Source organism: Cricetulus griseus (genome assembly GCF_003668045.3).
Source record: "Cricetulus griseus strain 17A/GY chromosome 1 unlocalized genomic scaffold, alternate assembly CriGri-PICRH-1.0 chr1_1, whole genome shotgun sequence".
Lineage (NCBI taxonomy): Eukaryota > Metazoa > Chordata > Mammalia > Rodentia > Cricetidae > Cricetulus > Cricetulus griseus.
The window spans coordinates 40433742-40452667 of NW_023276807.1; the positions used below are offsets into that span (position 1 = coordinate 40433742).

At 43.6% G+C, this 18926-nt stretch overlaps 1 protein-coding gene across 1 annotated transcript in view; it reads left to right on the forward strand.

Annotated features, from left to right (window-relative positions):
* Nucleotides 1-6124: 6124 nt before the first annotated feature.
* Nucleotides 6125-18926, forward strand: part of Snx25 (sorting nexin 25) — a 93617-nt gene continuing 80815 nt past the window's right edge. Inside the window, 2 exon segments of the mRNA XM_027391103.2 lie at nucleotides 6125-6267; nucleotides 6270-6535. Coding sequence (XP_027246904.2) covers nucleotides 6147-6267; nucleotides 6270-6535 — 387 coding nt within the window. The 5' untranslated portion in view covers nucleotides 6125-6146.

Genomic DNA, 18926 nt, shown 5'->3' on the forward strand with positions numbered 1-18926 from the left:
ATTACTATATGGTGTGAACATGGTTATGATGGTGAATTCTCTGTTTTGTATGTTTTACATCTGGCTTCTGAAATTTTTAAGTCTTGGCTCATCAGTGGTGTTTGTCCTTCCAGCGGTTATAACAAAGGTAGAGTAGCTCCTCTGTTTTGGAGAAAGGAAAGTCAGAGGCCACAATGCCAGCAGATAAGGGCTGCAGTGAAGTCTTGACTCCTAGTGCAGAGATGGCTCCTTCTTTGTTTCCCCTCCCTTTTTGTAAGAGTCAAGGCAGCTGTCTTGTCTTCTTGAGTCTGTTTCATGGAGCTCAGGATGTCTTCAAATTCATGGTGTAGCTGAGGATGGCCTTGAACTCCTGATCTTCCTCCTCTAGTTCTAGGATTACAGGCTTGTCCCCATTACACCTAGGTCAGAGCCCCCTTAAAACATGTTTTAACCTTTATTTATATTTTATGTGTATGGGTATTTTACCTGGGTGCCATGCCTAAGGAAGCCAGAAGAATGTGTTGGATGCCCTGGGACTGTAGTTACAGATGGCTGTAAGCTGCCATGTGGATGCCATGTGGGCCTAGTCCTTTGAAAGAGCTGCCAATCTCTGGATACTGGGAATCAACTCTGGACCTCTGGAAGAACAGCCAGAACTCTCAACTGATTAGCCATTTCTTCAGCCATTTGTCCCCCTTTTAAAAGGTGATAAGATCATCAATATAGGCTGTGTAAATGCCATAAGTATTTCCTATACTCACACCTAATAGCCAATCACTGGTCATTAGGCTTCAACATAGGAATTTGGAGGGAGACTTGAAACATTCAGACTATAGAGATCAATTTTTCTCTACCCTCAACAAATGCAGTGAAGTAATAGCACTTAGAGGTTTCAAAAAGTTTAACTAACCCCTATGCATTTGGGGATCACAAGATACCAGTAGTCAGCTGGGCTGTTGTGGAGAACGCCTTTAATCTCAGCACTCAGGAGGCAGAGGCAGAAGCAGAGGCAGAGGCAGGCAGATCTCTGTGAGTTTGAGGTCAGCTTGGCCAACAGAATAGAATTCCAGGACAGCCAGGGCTGTTACGAAGAGAAACAGTGTCTTGAAAAATTAAAAAAAAAAAAAGGTAACAAATAGTTTTAACTTATAACTTGCCAATCACTAATACTGAATATCAAAGTCCAGTTGAGTTTACTTTTTGTTTGTTTGTTTGTTTGTTTATTTGTTTTTGTCATGATTTTGTGAGGCAGGGTTTCTCTGTGTTGCCCTGGATGTCCTGAACCTCACTCTGTAGACCAGGCTGGCCCAACTCATAGCGGTCTGCCTGCTTTTGCCTCCTAAGTGCTGGGATTAAAGGTGTGTGCCACCATGCCTGGAATTTGTTTTAGGTTTTATAACTTGAAAATATTAGTGTGTTAGTAAAAATTAAATTATAGGGCTATAACCTGTATTACCAACTTCACAACAAGCAAACATAAATACCAGTTCTCTGTGCCCTCTGATGCTGTCCCCACTCAAAGGAAGGGAGCAGATTATAAGAATTATAGATCCCTAGGGCCAGAAATGGGAACTTTAATATATTTTTAGTAACAAATTACTAGCCTGATGATCCACCAAGAACTGATTGATGTATTCTGCCAAATTGTGGTAGGTCATTAAAAGGCTAAATAAATGAGTTATATTTACTAGTAAACACCTATCATGTACGGGTGGGATGGTGGTGATGGGATGGCTTAGTATTTAAGAGCATTTGTCACTCTTCCAGAAGACCTGAATTTAGTTCCCAGAACACACATCTGGTTGTTTACAATGGCCTATATCTCTAGTACCACAGATCCAATGTCTCTAGCAACTTAGGGCACCCCAGACACATATACACACAAATATAAATATTAAACAGACCCCCCCATGCACACTACTCCCAGTTTTCTACTGAGGGCATCAAAGGGGACAAATATAACACAGCAACATACTTAAGAAATCCTTTAGATTTGCATCCCATATGAAGAAGCCCAAGCAAACCTCTTGGAGGGTAAGAACACATGATCTCCTAGGGTGTGTGGCAGCAGGCTGCCTCTCCACCAAAGACCCAGCACGGAAGAGCAGAGTGTGCAGCTGATATTAGCCCACATATCTGACCTACAGAACCCAGTAAATAGGTGACTTATTTGGAGGTAGTTCATAATGCAAAGACAATTGATGCCATTGTCTCTGTATTTCAAGTGAATTGGAAACATGTCCAATTTTGAGATATACCTTGATAATTATTTGTCCTGATATAAGGTGATTTAGCTTTCAGAAATTTAAAATCTGTTTCATTTTAAAGATGAATGACTGGATAAGTTTTCTTTTCTTCCCTTTTATTTCAAATATATTCTTTTCTCACAGTTCCCAGTTCCTTCCCACCACCCCTCCCATCCAAATCCATCCCCTCTCTGTCTCTCATTAGAAGAGATAATAATAATTTACAACAAAATAAAAGATAATCAGATAAGAACTATCTCATCAAAGTTGGACAAGACAAAACAGAAAGAAAAGAGACCAAGAGAAGGCACAAGAATCAAAGCCTCACTCGCTCAGTCACTCAGTTGTGCTGTAAAAACACTAAACTGGAAGCCATAATATATTTGGGGCGGACCTGATGCAGACCTGTGCAGGCCCTGAGCATGCTGCCCCAGGCTCTCTGAGTTCACATGACTTTGCTCATGTTGACTTAGAGGGCCTTGTTTTCTTGGTGTTCTCCAGCCCCTCTGCTCTTATATTCTTTCAGCCTCCTCTTCCACAAGGTTTCCTTATCTCTGAGGAGAGGGATTTGATGGAGACATCCTACTTAGGGCTGACTGTTCCAAAATCTCTCACTTTCTGACTCTGAATAAGTTTTCAACATGCACATTTTTATTTACTAACACGAAACCCCACTCACTACAATTTACATGTTTTAAAATTTTATTCAGAGGAAAATCATCCTATAAACATTACTATTCCATTCTTAGACAAAGATCAGTGGCATACATCTGCTTTGTCTGGCATTTCAAAATGGTCAGTTCCTTCTTATCCTCATGTACTCTTGGGAGGTCAGTCAGAAGCCATTCCCATCTTAGATTTCTTCAAGATGATGAAGATAGCCTTATGGTGCATTCAATTATCACCTGTCAGAATGTACTAGCAATAAAAATATAGATAAGACATTACTTCTAATTTGCTCTTTAAGCCCTTAAAGCTGATGGTACTTGGGGCTGGAGAGGTGGCTCAGCAGTTCAGAGCACTTGCTACTTTTCCAGAGGATCCAGGTTTGGTGCCCAGCACCTACACTGGGTGGCTCAAATTCCAGGGGACCTGATGCTCTACTCTGGCCTCTGTGGACACATACACAGTGCACATACCTACACTTAGGTTGACGCTTGTATACATAAAATATATAATAAACCCTTTCAAAAGAACTGTTAGACTCAACAGTGACTACTGGTAAGGGACACTTCAACTGTAACTTAGAATCTGATTTGGTGCCTGTTTTTCCTCAATGCCTTCCAATGTCAGCCATTCCCTTCTGTCCTTCTTTCTTAAGTTACAGAGTTGGTGTGTAGGAAATGTTAGTCCAGTTTTCCCTTTACTATATACTCACTCACTCCACGGCAGGGCAACAAAGGTGCTGCTGTCCCCACAAAGCAATGGCCAAGTATGGAGCACTAGTCTGAGACCTATGGATTTATTAAACCCAGTTTTTGCTCCTTTGTAACAGATGATAAAATCATTAGGTTCTTCAGAAATGCTGTGGTACAGAGGGTAAGTGCACAAACTGTAGAGTGGAGTAACACCAAATTCTAGCTCTAATGTATACTAGCTTAGCAAGCAAGCTAATTTTCTCTGGTGCCTTGATTTCCCCATTTGTCATTAGGCTCAACAGTATCTGTTGGGGGTAGTGATGACATGCCCAGTGCTTTTCACTGTTGTCACATTTGGCATGGGACACACATCTCCCTACATTTTCTTGGCCTGTAATGAAATGTCCCACAAACATCAGTTAATATTAAAAAGCAAAAAAACTTGGGGCTGGAGAGATAGCTCAGTGTAAGAGCACTTAGTGACCTTGAAGAGGAGCCAGGTTCAGTTCCCAGCATCTGCATGGTGGCTCACAGCTGTTCCTCCCCTCTAGTTCCAGGGCACCAATGTTCTCTTTGAGCCCTGTAAGTACATGGTGCACAAACACACATGCAAACACTCAAATAAAATCTAAAAATCCGTTTAAAAAGCTTTACAAGCCCGGCGGTGGTGGCACACGCCTTTAGTCCCAGCACTCGGGAGGCAGAGGCAGAGGCAGGCAGATGTCTGTGAGTTCGAGACCAGCCTGGTCTATAAGAGCTAGTTCCAGGACAGCCTCCAAAGCCACAGAGAAACCCTGTCTCAATGCCCCCCCTCACAAAAAAAGCTTTACAAACACAGAACCATACTTACTTTTAAATTGTTATAGAAAACAACTCACCTATATAATAGTCTATTAAAATTCAATGTTAGGGATTATTTTTAAGTCTCTGACTTCATCTCCCACTTGAAATCCATATTTGGGGAAATGTATTCTGAAGACTTGTGAGTGATATGGGTCTTCTGTTTTGAATAATAACCTCATCTGTAATCCTTTGTTTTAAGCGAGTAAGTGGTTTACTTCATGAGTATCCTGACTTTTTTTTTTAATGAAATGGCAACATACTTATTGCAGATGGAACAGTTCCTTTACAGAAAAAAAAAAAAAAAACTAAACAGGATAGCCATGATATCTACCACTACATTTTAATTCTTTTTTTACTTATCAGCATGCTACTCAGGGAGCAATTTAAGTCAAAATATAATAAAATCACTATTTTATTCCAAAACAGTGCATGTTTAGGCTGCACACCTTTAATCCCAGCACCCCGAAGCAGAGGCAAGTGGATCTCTATGAATTCGAGACCAGCTTGGTTTACATAGTAAGTTCTAGGATAGTCAATGTTACCTAGAGAAACGCTGTCACAAAACAAAACAAATAGTTCAAGGTAAAGATTTTGGAATTCTTCATTTCAGTGTCATGCGGAATTTCTAGGCTCACTGTTTCTCAAGATTTTGTTTTGTTTTGTTTTCTTTATTTGCCTTCTACACCCCGTCTCTCCTCCCAGTCTCTTCAGAAATCCTTTATTTCTGTCAGCCCTCTAAGACAGTATTGCTCTATCGGCGTTGGCAGCTCAGTCATAGTGTTGAGCAGCATTTGGACATTTATCTTCTCAGCAAACATCATCTGCATACTACCGGCTGGGATCAAAACGGAAGAGGGAAAAATGTACTCTCCAAATTATTTGAACCAGTTTCTTTTGCGTGGGTAACAGCTTTTGTACCGAGTAGTTGTTGGCAACAAAAACACAGAATCTGAGCCAAATTGATTATGGCAGCTGCGTACACTCTCTGGCACCACGCGGACACTCTGGGAGCCTTTCCACAAGTAAGGAAGAACCACAAGGCTTCACTGACTCCTCTGGTTTTGGCTTGTTCCCTACCCTTGGGCAGCAGGGTTGGAAAGCGGAGGTTGTAAGAAACTACTAAAAGTGAGGATCAGGAAGGGAACGAGGTTGATCGGTGCGATAGAGAAGAAGGCAGACGCCTGGTGCGGGGCTGTAGGCAAGGCAAGGAGCGGAGGGCGAAAATTAAGGGAGCATCTGGGCCGAGAAGTACTCGCACTTCTGACACCTGCAGCAAAATTTTCCAGGAGCAGACGCCGTCCCCGGGGCGGGGGCGGGGCTTGGGAAGTAGCGGGGTCCACTGCGATTGGTCGCGCCCCTTTCCACCGCCCCCGCCCCCCTGGTGGGCGGGGCGACCCCGCCCCACTGTCACTCAGCCGCAGCTCCCGCCCCGCCCCGCGCGTCTCAAGCCCGTGGGGCTCCAGTTCCCTCACGGTCCCGCTACCTGGGCGCGCCCGGTCGGCGGGCAGCTTCGGGCCCGGCGCGGGGGCGGCGGTACCGAGGGGGAGGGGGCGCGGCGGCGTCTGTTGGAGCGGTTTCCCGCGCAAGGCGCCGGCGAGGGCATGAAACGCGGGCTGCCCTAGCCTCGCGAGCGGCGGCGGCGGCGGGAGCGGCGAGGCGGCGGGGCGCCGCGCACAGGCCCACGGCGCCGGGGCGGCGCCGGGGGGCAGCGGGCCGGGAGATGAGCCTGTCGCCCAGCGGCCCAGGAAGCAGCATGCACCGCGATGCCACCGACAGCAGCGGCGTCCGCCGCGGCCCCACGCCCGCCGCAGACGCCGGCCGCGCTGCCCCGGGCTCTGCGGACGGCCCGGGCGGGGCTGGCGGGGACCCGCGGCCGTGGCTGCCCTGGCCGCGCTGGCGCTGTGCTGCCTGGTCCCGGGTTGGGGACCGGCGGCGGGCGCGGGGCCGGGCGCCTTGCTGCTGCGTCTCAGTCTGTACCTGAGCGGCGCCGCGGCCGCCTGGCTGCTGGGGACTCTGATCGCGCTCGTCTACTGGAGCCCGCGCGCCCGGCCGCCAGACTTCGCCTCTTCCTGGAGCCGCCTGGCCGTGGCCGTCCGCTGTCCGCTGCGGGTGAGTACCGGTCTCGGCTCCGTCGCGTGCCCGCGGCCTGGCGCGCGCGCGGACCGCGGGGGGCCCCCGGGGTGGCCCTCCCGCAGCTGAAGCTCGTGGAAGACTGGGCGGCGCGAGCTTAGCCACGCGCGCGGTTTGGGGGCACTGTAGTTACTCATCCTCTCCCCCAGCCCTCCGTCACACCTCGGAGCACCCGGCCAACCCGAAGGGTCTCCGATGTTGAGGTGCACTTGGTGAGGGCTGGAGAAAAATCGCGAGCACAGCACCCACAGGACGCATCTCAGGCGTTGCACTCAACACTGGTGATCGTGTTTGGGTCTTCGATCCGTGGTGGGTGGGAGATAACTTTATGACGGTTTCCAGAAGAGAGAACTTGGTTAGGTCACCGGTCCAGGGTAGCTACTCTCTGGCCCCGTGTACTTGTACCTATAATGTCTTGTCTTCCACCATGTTGGTTAAGTAATGCAGTTTAGCATGGTGTCTGATTTAAAGTGGGGCTGTCGTGGAGGGGGGTAACTACAAGGAAACACCGTAGTTTGCTAAGAGGAAAAACTGTCCTCAGCGAGGTGTAGGACACCACGGTTGTGGTTATGGAATTCAGGAAAGAACTGCTTTTCCCCTCCTTCGTGCGGACTTTGCCTTACTAAATAGCCTTTACTTCCCGTCTATTTATAATAACCCTTTAAAAGGACCTTCATTTTACCGTACTTGGCTGGTTGATATCATCATAAAACTGAAATTACCCAGGACTCTGGGGCCAGGGGAATGGCAGTGGCTCAACTTCATAAAAATGTTTGTTAGAATGACTACTGTCCCCAGGGTTTGTATTTACTGATGGCACCAGCCGCTTACTACTTTCTGGAAGAGCTTTCTACTCTTCAAAATGACTTTGCAGAGCCTGTCACTTTAGAGTGGCATCCTCACCCAGTCGGCTCAGGAAACTCCAGCACTCTCAAAAAAAATTAGCACGTCTATTTCAATTAAAAACTTTGAGTTAACTGTACATTTTTTATGTATATTTTTCATTTAACTTTGGTTGGGAGAGTAGATCCGTTCTTCCTTTTTTTTCCTCTTCACTCCTAATAAGAAGTAAGGATCCTAAAACTTGACCAGTTTGCTTATGGATCTGTAAGGCACAGCATATTTCTTAAACATCACACGAACTTATACAGAGTTCAGTACTTATTTAGCAGCTTTTATAAACCGAGGCTTTCATGATCTGGAAGTTTGGGTTGAATTAGAAAGTCACATAAGAGTCCTAGTCACTACAGATTATATTCCTGTGTGTGTGTGGGGGGGGGCGGCTACGAAATAGATAAGCTACTTTTAGATAGTGGTTAAGTGTGAAGCAAAAAAAAAAAAAAAAAGGCAAGAGCTAAGTGGTTGGGAGGGAATGCAGTAAGGGAAGAAAGTTCCAATTGCTGGGTCAGGTCAAAGTTGAGATATTGTCATCCACCTATCAGTGTCCCCAAACCTCACCTGTGGATTATTGCTCGGCTTCTGCAAATTGCAAACTTTCAGACCTCCTAGCCGACCTGTGGGTTTACTTCTGAGGAAGGGAAAAATCTGGATCATCATCTAGAAAAATGATTTTGTAGAAGAAATAAAAATAAAAAAAGAGTACTTGAAAGGTGACAGGACAGCGTGCATAAATCTGATTTCAGGTGTTAGGAGGGGTGAATTTTAACTGGGGGTGGATATGGGAGGAATGACTGGCCAACCTTTTTAAGCTTGACTTCTTGTAATAGCTTTAAGTAAGATAATCAGGAAGTTAGCCAGGCAGTAGTGGCACATGCCTTTAATCCCAGCACTTAGGAGGCAGAGACAGGTGGATTTTTGTGAGTTGGAGGTCAGCCTGGTCTACAATGCTAGTCCCAGGACAGGCAAGACTATTAGACAGTGTAACCCTGTCTCAAAAAAATCAAAAGAAAAAAGAAAAAGGATCAGGAAGTTACTTATTAGTTAAAATTAAAGTGCATGTTAGTAATATTCCATTTTCCTTATAATACAGAGGCTGTTTATTCAAGCCCATTGTGTTGTATTGGCAATAATTTGTGTGTTTTTTTAAACAGACATTTTCTTTATGAATGGAAAACTGGGAGGCACAGACCTGTGATGTAGTATACGATGTCTGTGAGTTCTGTGGGAGTAGAATAGGAAGCTGGACTCCACAGGTCATCTGGCATATGTGGAGGGGGAGGCTGTTTAGCAGGGAACCAAATGGAGATAGTGTAGCACTGAATACTACAGAATAAAAAAGAACTATTTTTTCCTTACATGGTGCACTTTGAATGTTTCACATATGAGCCAGATACCATAAGACTGGTATCCAACTTTCTAGCCCATCCCTCCCCCTTCTCCTTCCCCTCTGGCTTCTTTCTGTGGAGGGGACAAAAACCAAAAAAAAAACAAAACTGTGCACATTGATAAAAGTGGCTAAAGATTTGATTTGGTTTTGGAGACAGGGGCTTGCTATGCAGCCCCAAGTAGCCTTGAACTCTTTTTAATTTTAGAATACTAGTTAAATTTGGTGTGTGTGGTATATGCGTGTATGCATGTCCATGTGTATGTGTGGGTACACTTGCCCATGTCGAGGCCAATTATCAACAGCAGATGTCTCCATCAAATTGACTGACATCATCATAACACTGAAAATTGAATTCAAAGAGGCAGAGGTAGCACCCACAGGGCCTGAACCAGGCTAAGCCAAATGGGGTCCCAGTGCCAAGAGGGGAAGTAGGCAAAATTTGCCACCGATAACCCAGAAGCTATCTCCAGTTGATAAACCACTCACAAAGAAAAAGTTAGTTTTCTCAGATATACAAACTACACTTAAGGGAAGGCCCCATTGCCCAGCCATAGATGGCCAACACAAAATGAACTCAATGGTATTTTGGAAGTTTGGTTTGTTTTTTTTTTTCTTTTCTTTTCTTTTCTTTTCTCACAGTCCTTTGTCTGGGCATTTTTAAACCCTACAGACCTTTTGTTTATATATTATGGTTATTGATTTTATTTTTATTAGGTCTCTCTCTCTCTCTCTCTCTCTCTCTCTCTCTCTCTCTCTGTGTGTGTGTGTGTGTGTGTGTGTGTGTGTGTACACGTGTTTCTTGTGCTTTTTCTTTGGTTCTTTTTTTGATTGTTTTGTCTTATTCTGGTTTGTTTGATTTTATTGTATCTTAATATTATTGTAAATGTCCCTTTGCATTTTAAGGAGAGAGAGAAAAAGAAAGGGTGTGGATTTGGGTGGGTCTGGAAGTAGGGAGGATCTGAGAGAAGCTGGGGAGGAGGGGAAGCCATAATCAGAATATATTGTATGAAAAAAAATCAGTAAAGGGATATCTTTCTATTTTGTTCATATGGTGCATGCCTATGCGTGGGTGCATTGCCTCCTGTTGAGGCCAGAGGTCAACAGTGGTATCTTTCGCCACTTTTTTTTTGTTGTTGTTTAAGACAGAGTCTCACTGAAACTGGAGCTTTCCATTGGAGCCCTAGGGATATGCCTGTTTCCATCCCCTGCAGGTTCTATTTTTACAGAGTATTTGCACTCACCAAACTGATGGGAATCTAAATTTGGGTCCCAAAACTTGCACAGAGTTCTCAGGCTCCTAGCCATCCCTCTGACCTCTGGCCTTGAACTTTTCATCTTCCTGCAGCAGGGATTGTAGGTGTGGACTACCACACTTGGTTTTAGAGTCTTGTCATGCTTCTGGATGCTTCACAGTGTTGTTGGTTGTAAACTCCATGTAGTTAGGATCTGTAATTGATACTTTCTGTTATTATCCCCTGTACCTTATAGGAGTTGAAGGCTGCTCAAGTGTTTGATGATGATAATTAGGAAAATTATATTTATTTGTGGCCATTAAATTTGTGCTTTTTCCTTTCCAATTAACATAGTACCTAGTGGATATCTTACATATGCAAGATTTTGGTTTTACAACAGTATTTGATGAAATACAACAATATTTGATGAAATAAATTTCATCAAAAATGCCATTCAAAATCTTTTTTCACCTTTTCTGTCTCAGACTCTGGATTTTTCTCTTTTGTTAGATACAATTTACTAACTACTTTAATAAAACCTTACTGAAAGTTGGATAATTTATAATAGTGTAAATTTATAGGGTCTACAGTTAACAATATGATTTGTCAACACAGTGTGGACTATTGTGCTAATGTGGTAAAGTAACTAACCTACTTTGCCTCAAATACCTAATGTTTTCTACTTGATTTATACCACATGAAGTGGAGTAAACAATTAATGAAGACTGGAGTACAGCAATGGCCGTGGAAGTTGGGTGTAGTAGCATGTGGGAAACAAAAGGTGGTGATCATGTGAAGAAGGGAAGGTGTTAGTGGAAGACTAGAAAGGTCATCAGACAGAAAAGTGCAGGAAGTTTGTCAGTGAAATCAGTAAGCATTTCTGAATATCTGAAACATAACTCATATTCTGATCTTGTTATGTTATTATTGTTAATTTTTTTGCCACTGAGCTGCTCAGTGTCAGGATATAGTATGCTCTTTCTTGGTAGATAGGTTTTGATGAGAACAAGTGTCAAGTATTTGATGACTTTAGGTTTGAAAGTTCCCCCAGCTTCCTAGCAAAGAGGGAGAGCCTTGCAATGGTAGCATTAAGAGCCTGAATTACTGTCTTTATGAGTGTTTGGCCTGTGACATTGGGAGGCTCCAGAGATAAACAAGAGTACTCCCTGTCCAACCCTCTCAGGCCAAGTAGCATTGATTGGATGGGAAGGCAGATGCTCAGAGGGACAGTAAGAACATTCACACAGCTATCCACTGCTCTAGTTGGCTTGAGTCAGACTGCTGGGATTCCTAAATGGGTTCTTTTACTAATACAAATGTTCTTTGAGTGAAACAAACTTAATTTAGTTACTTGAGAGGAAAAGGAAAGAAACAGGAATTAGAGAGACTATATAGCCCTTTGTGGCTTTCCTTTGTTATACTAATGTGATAAACAATCCTCAATAATTTGATAACAGATAATGGCATAATGTATTTACTGCTCTGTTTAGAATATTTGTTCACTTTTCAACTAAGGGAGTTTTGAGTCATGGTGACCAGTAGGGAAAAAAAAATGGCTTTTTTTTTTTTTTAATGACTCTTAAATCCTTGGATTGATATTTGGTTTACAGAGTACCAATTAAAAACTTTTAAACCATAGGATCCTGCCTAATTCTTTGTGGTATCAGGGATACTGCACTTTAAGTTCATGCTGTTCTTAATTCTAATCATACTTTTTATAGGCTACACAGTCACATGACTAGTGAAGTTATATGGAAGAATAAACTGTGTGTGTGTGTGTGTGTTTAGGAAAGCTTTCTTATACAAAAGCTGACCCCAGCAATAGTTGTTATTCATTCTCCCTGATATATTTTAATGTATAAGCAACTACAAATATGTATTCAGGAAGTTTTGATACCTATCATTTCATGGTTTATGAACAGCGATTGCGCATGTAGGAAAATTATTTTCCTCTGTTATGAAGGAACTCTTCTTTAAGGCTGATACATATGAAATGAAGTTACATATGAATAATGAATAACTTCAAAGTAGAGAGATATAATACATGGGACACAAAAAGAGATGCCAATCAAAATCAGCAAACATATCCTTGGAAATGAGGAAGCTGTGTTTGAATTCAACAGCATTGTCTAAAAGGAGCAGTATGCGTTTTCATCACTTGTTAAAAGAATCCAGAAAACTGTTTCCGAGAGGGAGTAGTTGGACAATTTGAGATTTGAGTTGTCAGTGAATATATCAGATGAGTCACAGGAACCAAGACTGGAAGACAGTCTTGGCCTTGTGAAAGTTCTTAAGTGAGAGTAGAATTGAAGTTAGTTTGTACCTTTTGACATTGTCTGGGTACAGACATGCTAACATTAGAGGTAGGCCATAGAAATGCCCAGTAGATGAGATTGGGCTTAAAATGATATGCTGTGACCATAGTGATAAAATAGTGAAGAGGATTAACAAAGCTGTTGTGCTGCCAATTAGTGGCTCAGGCCTGTAATCCCAACACTCCAGAGGCCTAAGCAGGGGATCTGGAACCAGTCTTGGGTGTGTAGTGAGTTCTAGCTAGACCAGCCTGAGATACGGAATGAGTTCTAGGCCAGGAAAGAGAAAGTAATCAAGGCTTTTCTTTGACTTTATTAGATATCACTAGTTACAGGCAGATAGATTTAAGAACGTTGTCAAGTGTTCTGCCATTCCTTGTAGCCAGTATTCAGTACCAAGCAAACCTCTGTCTTGCTTAGTTTTGTTGTCAACCTGACTCACCTGGGAAAAAAGGAAGTTCATTTGAAGATTTGCCTTAACTAGACTGGCCTGTGGGCATGTCTGGGCATTTTCTTGATTGCTAATTGATACAGGGGGCCCCAGCCTGTGGGCAGTGACCTCCCTGGGGAGGTGCACCCAAGCTGGAAAGCCAGTAAACAGCATTCCTTCATGGTCTTTGCTTCACGGCCTGCCTCAGCTTTACTTGGTAGTAGATTATAACCTGTAAACCAGATAGATAAACACTTTCCCTCCTCCAAGCTGGTTTGGGTTAGTGTTTTATCAACAGAGACAAAGGGCCAACTAGAACCCCATTGTTTACACTGCAGTGTGAAGGTTGAAGTCTTGAGATGTTAGTGTTCTTACTCTGAACCTTCTCTTAATTCCAGTCATTTCCTGCTTGCTTGCTTATTTCCAACCCTAGAATCTTAAACAGCTTTTTGTTTGGGGAGTATGCAGTGATGTCACCTTGGTAATTGATGTTGCTTGCTTAAAAATGCTGTGGGGTTCATTTCTAAACCATATCACATTGGGGTAAGCAGTGTCCTAGATTTCCTTTAAAAATGTATGTTTTCAATTGTACTAAAAAGATGACTCAGCAAGGTATCTGCAGAGGGTATGGGCTTCAGAAAATGAATAGTGTCTGCTGAAGGCTGTTAGCATTCAAATGACTGCATAGAAACTTGATTTTTTTTTTTAACAGCAACTGGACTTTGAAAAGAAAAATGCAAACTCAACAAGCATTACAAAGTAGTGTTGATTGTTTGGATGTAGAGGGCAAGAGTAAGCCTGCTTTAGAGACTTTCCCTGTAGGCTGAGTGCCAGGGGTAGGTCCAAGTCACACCCTGCTTGAGTCCTGGGGTCCATTCCTGTAGTTTATACAAACATGGTGGAGCTTTCCAGAAACTTCCATGAATGTGAGTGTACTTGGGTGGACTTGTGGGATCACATGCTGCTCTTGGTAGCTAGGCTTTTGAGGGTACCTGGTCTTACCCTGGGGCTAGGCTAGCCTGCACTCGTCAGCTCCTTTAGGTAGTGGCCTGTCCTTGTATATTAGTTGTCCTGGGGATTTCCATGCCTGAGTAGCAGGAAAGCTAGCTGTAAAGAAAAATGCATGTAAATTTAAAGTGGAATGCCTCTGAGGCCTAGGAGGAAGCAGTGAATGGTACATTGTTAAATTAAGTTGCAAACTTGTTTGTTAGGGCCTGTTTAATAAGCTATCTTCATGTTGAATACACCTTTTGGAAAATTAATGTGCAACTTTGATTTCTTACATAACTAGATTAATAGTTCTCACCCTCCTCTGCATGGAGAAGTAACTGATAGATAGCTATAGGCTTTGGCACTCCTCCTGTAAGTAGCACCCCACCATCTGATCCCACCCTTAGTCCTCCCCTTTCACCCTTAGTCCTCCCCTTTCACCCTTACTCCCTCCTGTTTGCCATCTACCATTCTGTGAGTTTGTTTCTGTTTCCTCAGTTCTTGCTTGATGCAGAGCCTTGAGGAAAGGGCATTTCTTGGTGCTCCACTGTTTCTCTTCCCTAGAGCTGCATATGGGTTGATTTTTGTCGGTGGAGATGGCGGCATCTTTGTTGTCATCTTTTTCTGTCTTCCTCTTCTCCTTCTTCCATCTTCCTCCTTTCTTCTCCTCCTTTTCTCTCCCCCCTCCAGCTATTTTTAATGCTTGATAGGAGCTAGAAAGGTTGTCCTGTTTCTTTCACTCAGTAGTGTAAGAGTCCCCCTGATATCTTCATTGTCTCCCCTTGTACCCTCCCCCATCTTCATCGTCTCCCCACGCACTGTGCCCACTCCTTTCAAGTTCCCATGTCTGGACCTCACTACACCGACTGTAGCAGCCTCTGTGTGGGCTCCTTCATTCATTTAGTCTTTAAAAAGACAAGCCTATGCAGATCCTTCTTTGGTAGCATGTTTAATTAAAGCCCATCAGCAGCTTCCTGTTGTTATTCCTAGCTCTAGTCTGAACTGTGGCAATTACTTCCACTCCAGCTTCAGACCTCAGTGTCAAGCTCCCTGTGACTCTAGACTTGATGGCTTTTGCCTTCAGCACGTCTGTCTGTCCCCCTTTCCCCTTTTGTTCTCTTTTCTGCTTTCAGCCCTCAGCATTACTTGGATAGAGATGTTTTCCCTGAATTTACGTGTTTGGTAGCACCAAATACTACTTCTTGTGCTTATCATGGTTTACATTTTTTTTTCCCCCTCAAGACAGGGTTTCTCTGTGTAGCTCTCTCTGACTGTTCTGGAGCTCACTCTGTAGACAAGGCTGGCCTCGAACTCAGAGATCTACCTGCCTCTGCCTCCTGAGTGCTGGGATTAAAGGTGTGCACCACCACTGCCCGGCTCACAGTTTTAATATTTATTATGCCATTTGGGAGTAGTCATGTGCCCTTTATCATTAACCCTTGTACTCTAGGCTGGCAGAAACTGGCCTCTGTTATCTTTAGTATTTCAGTAGGAGACTTGATAGCTGACGGATAAATATTTCTGGAATGAATCAGTAGAATAGGTTTTAAGTTAGCATTTTTTTCTGCATTTGAACCATGACAGTCATATGCTCTTGAAGTCTCTGGTAAAAGTCAGCTTTCCCAGACTATGATTCATTAAGGTTTAATTCTGAGAGCTGCTTTCACATTTACCACAAAAATAAACAAGGAAGAACCAAAGGTGAGATTGGTAGTTGTTTTGAGACAGGGTTTCAGACTACAGTCTAGGCAGCTTAGAACTCATGGGTTGACTAGTATGTCCTCAAATTCAATACAGCCCCCCTACCTCAGCCTCAGCTGGATTTCCAGGCTTCGAACCATCACCACCAGCTAATAAAATGTGTTGTAAGCATAACTGATTCCTATAGCGACTTTGTTTTTTAAACCTTAAAGTGATTTATTATTTTAAGAAATAGCACATAATCTCAAAGTAAGTGGAAGGCACAGCTCCATCTCAGTGCATCCCTGGGCTCTCCCTTCTCATGAGTCAGTCCATTCTTGGGCTGTTGGTCAAGTGACTATTTTATCAACTTCACAGGATGGTAATTGAAAGGAGCAGGAAAATGATTGGAATGGGGGGGGCAAAACAATTCCTAGAAATGCCCCTGGCAATGTTTCCCTCATATCTTATTGGTCATGTTTGGATCAGTTCCCATTCCCATCAAACTGCTGGTAAGGCGTCCAGGATTTCTGACTGGCTTGGCTTGGGAAGGAGAGGAGGCATTAAAACAATGGACACTTCACTCACGTGGTAGGTTCTTGTGGGTAGCATCATACCTCTGCTCGCTCACCCTCCACTGAAATCGCCTGTGGTTCCTGAGTTTATCCTCATGTGGCATCCGTGTGTGAACCTCATGCCTCACAGAAGGCGCCCCATTTTCAATGCCTGTAATTTAGCTGGACAGATGTGCAGACTCAATTGTCCTTCTATCTAGTCAGTTTTATTTGTGCTCTTCACTTCTGCCCAGTAGATGTTTCCTAAGGGGAGGAGAGGTGAATTCTGGCTTACCTCTAGCTTTCAGTTTGTGTGATTGAATGGATACAGATGGCATTTGCGTGGGTTTGGCATGAGAGAGGTATGACTAGGAAAGCTTTGGTCCTGAATATTTTGACATACCTGTGAATGTGCTCAACTTGAAATTATGTGTGCAATAATGTGCAATGTGAGGGAGAGACACGGGTTAAACAAGTGAGTTTGTTAGGAGAGGGAGTTGCTGACTTGGCAGTGGTTGCATAGAAGGGAATTGGGCAAGCAAAGGAGGAAAAAAAAAAGCCTACTGAGGAGTGAGAGGAACGGGCAGAGATTGAGGAGAGGAAAACTCAGAGATGGCATGAGAGAAGAGTGAATAGCCATAGTATTATGTGGTATGCAGACATCCAGAAAGAGGGTAACCTCTGTCTTCTGCAACTTGGTAGATGCTGTAGACCTATGCCAGTATTGTATGGGCTTTAGGTAAAGAGGTGAAGGTAGCCTTGGAGGTTGAAAGTGGGGGTTGGGAAGTACAGAGATAGCTTGTAGGGCACATGGACTAGAAGCTAGCTGAGAGGAAAGGAGAAAAGGCAGCATTGGAGCATTGTGGTGTCATGCATTATGGGAATTTGTGGCCACTTAAAAGTATGTTTAGATTTATTTATTGACTTTATGTTTATGGGTGTTCTGCCTGCTTCTATGTCTATGTACTCCATGTGTGTCTGGTACTCTCAGAGGCCAGGGGAGGGTATTGGGTCCTCTGGAACTGAAATTAGGTAGGGACAGTGGTCATGTGGGTGCTGAGAATTGAACTGTTGTCCTCTGCAAGAACAAGTGCTCTTCACCGTCGACCCACCGCTCCAGCCACTGTTGTCACTGTTAGAGGAGAAACGGAAGCATATTTCTGAGTTAAAGATTTTGGAGTGCAGAGGAAGGGGCTGAAAAGCTCGCATATACAGGCTGGTTGGTAAAGCAGCGCCAGGAAACAGGATCTGAGCATGTGTGAAAGGAATCAGGCTTGAGACTGGAGCAGTGGGTGGCGTGGAGGGTAGGGGTGTGTGACATGGGAGCACCTGGGAGATACTTCAAGCTTCAAATATCTTGATAAGTGGGAGGCAAAAATAATTGTTGAAGGTGGGGGAAGATGACATTCTGTAGAAGGTACTTTTTTCTTTGTTTCTTTTCTTTTCTCTTTCTTTTCTTTTCTTTTTCTTTTTTTCCCCCAGACAGGGTTTCTCTGTGTAGCTTTGGAGCCTGTCCCTGAACTAGCTCATGTACACCAGGCTGGTTTCGAACTCACAGAGATCCACCTGCCTCTGCCTCCTAAGTGCTGGGATTAAAGGTGTGTGCCACTACTGCCCACCTCTTTTTTTTTTTAAAGATTTTATTTATTTGTTATGTATACAACATTCTGCTTCCATGTATATCTGCACACCAGAAGAGGGCACCTCATAAGGGATGGTTGTGAGCCACCATGTGGTTGCTGGGAATTGAACTCAGGACTTCTGGAAGAGCAGTTGGTGCTCTTAACCTCTGAGCCATCTCTCCAGCCCTGCCCCCTCTTTTAAAGGTGATTTTAAAAAGAAGTGGTAGAAGATCTGGAAAGAAATGAATGAAATAACAAACAGCAAAAACATTTATTGAGTGCTTCCTGTCTATTCTACATTATACTAAATACTCATTTACACCTCTAAGGAGACATTTACTATTATTCCATTTTATGAATCAGAAAGCAGGTTTAAATGGGTTAATGCCTTCCCAAACACGACCAAGCTAGATGAATGGTGGGTGGTTCTGGGCTTTTCATGGTATGACAGATTAGACAAGAATATTTGATAGTCACTTAGGTGTCATCTAAGCCAAGGGAGGTCCTAAGAGCAGGACAGATCTGAGAACTCAGAGAAGAGTCAACAGGTCTGTGGTTGTCCCGTCACCAGAGCCTTCTGAATGGCTATGGGAAGGGTTACTGAGTGGAGGGGACTTGAGACAGGGAAGGTTAGGGCACTGTGTGGCTGTGATCTGACCCAGTGTTCATAGGGTTCATCTTGTTTCTCTTGTGATTGAAGGGATTGCTTCTCAAACTTGTCTGGTAAAAAGTCTGGGAGGTGGCTGAGGAGATTGTGTAGTAAGGATGCTTGCTATCAAGCCTGAGGACCTGAGTCAACCCCAGGGACCTACATGGTAGACAGAGAGAACCAACTCTTGCAAGTTGTCCTCTGACTGCCACACACATAATAAATGATGAATAAATGTGAAAAATTTTAATTGTTGTCATGGAAGTTTGCATTGCATATTGTGAAATGTAGGGAATGAAGAGGTTCAGGTGGGGTCTAGCCCTGGACTACTTTACCTGAAGCCATCTCTGGCTATACCATTGCTGTTCAGGGAATTTGCTTGTACTCTGGAACAATTTCCCTGGTTAGGTGAAATCAAAGTTAGGTTAGGGAGTTGTTTTTCCCCTTTACAGGAGTATACAGTTTTATAATTTTGAAAGCATTTGAATTCTATGAATTGGTGGCTTCAGGAATGATTGATTCAACTTCTGTACATGGCGTGGGACATTATAAGCTTTTGCTGTAAAGCCTGTACTTATTCAAAAATTACTTCATTGATTGAGCTGACTTTCCTT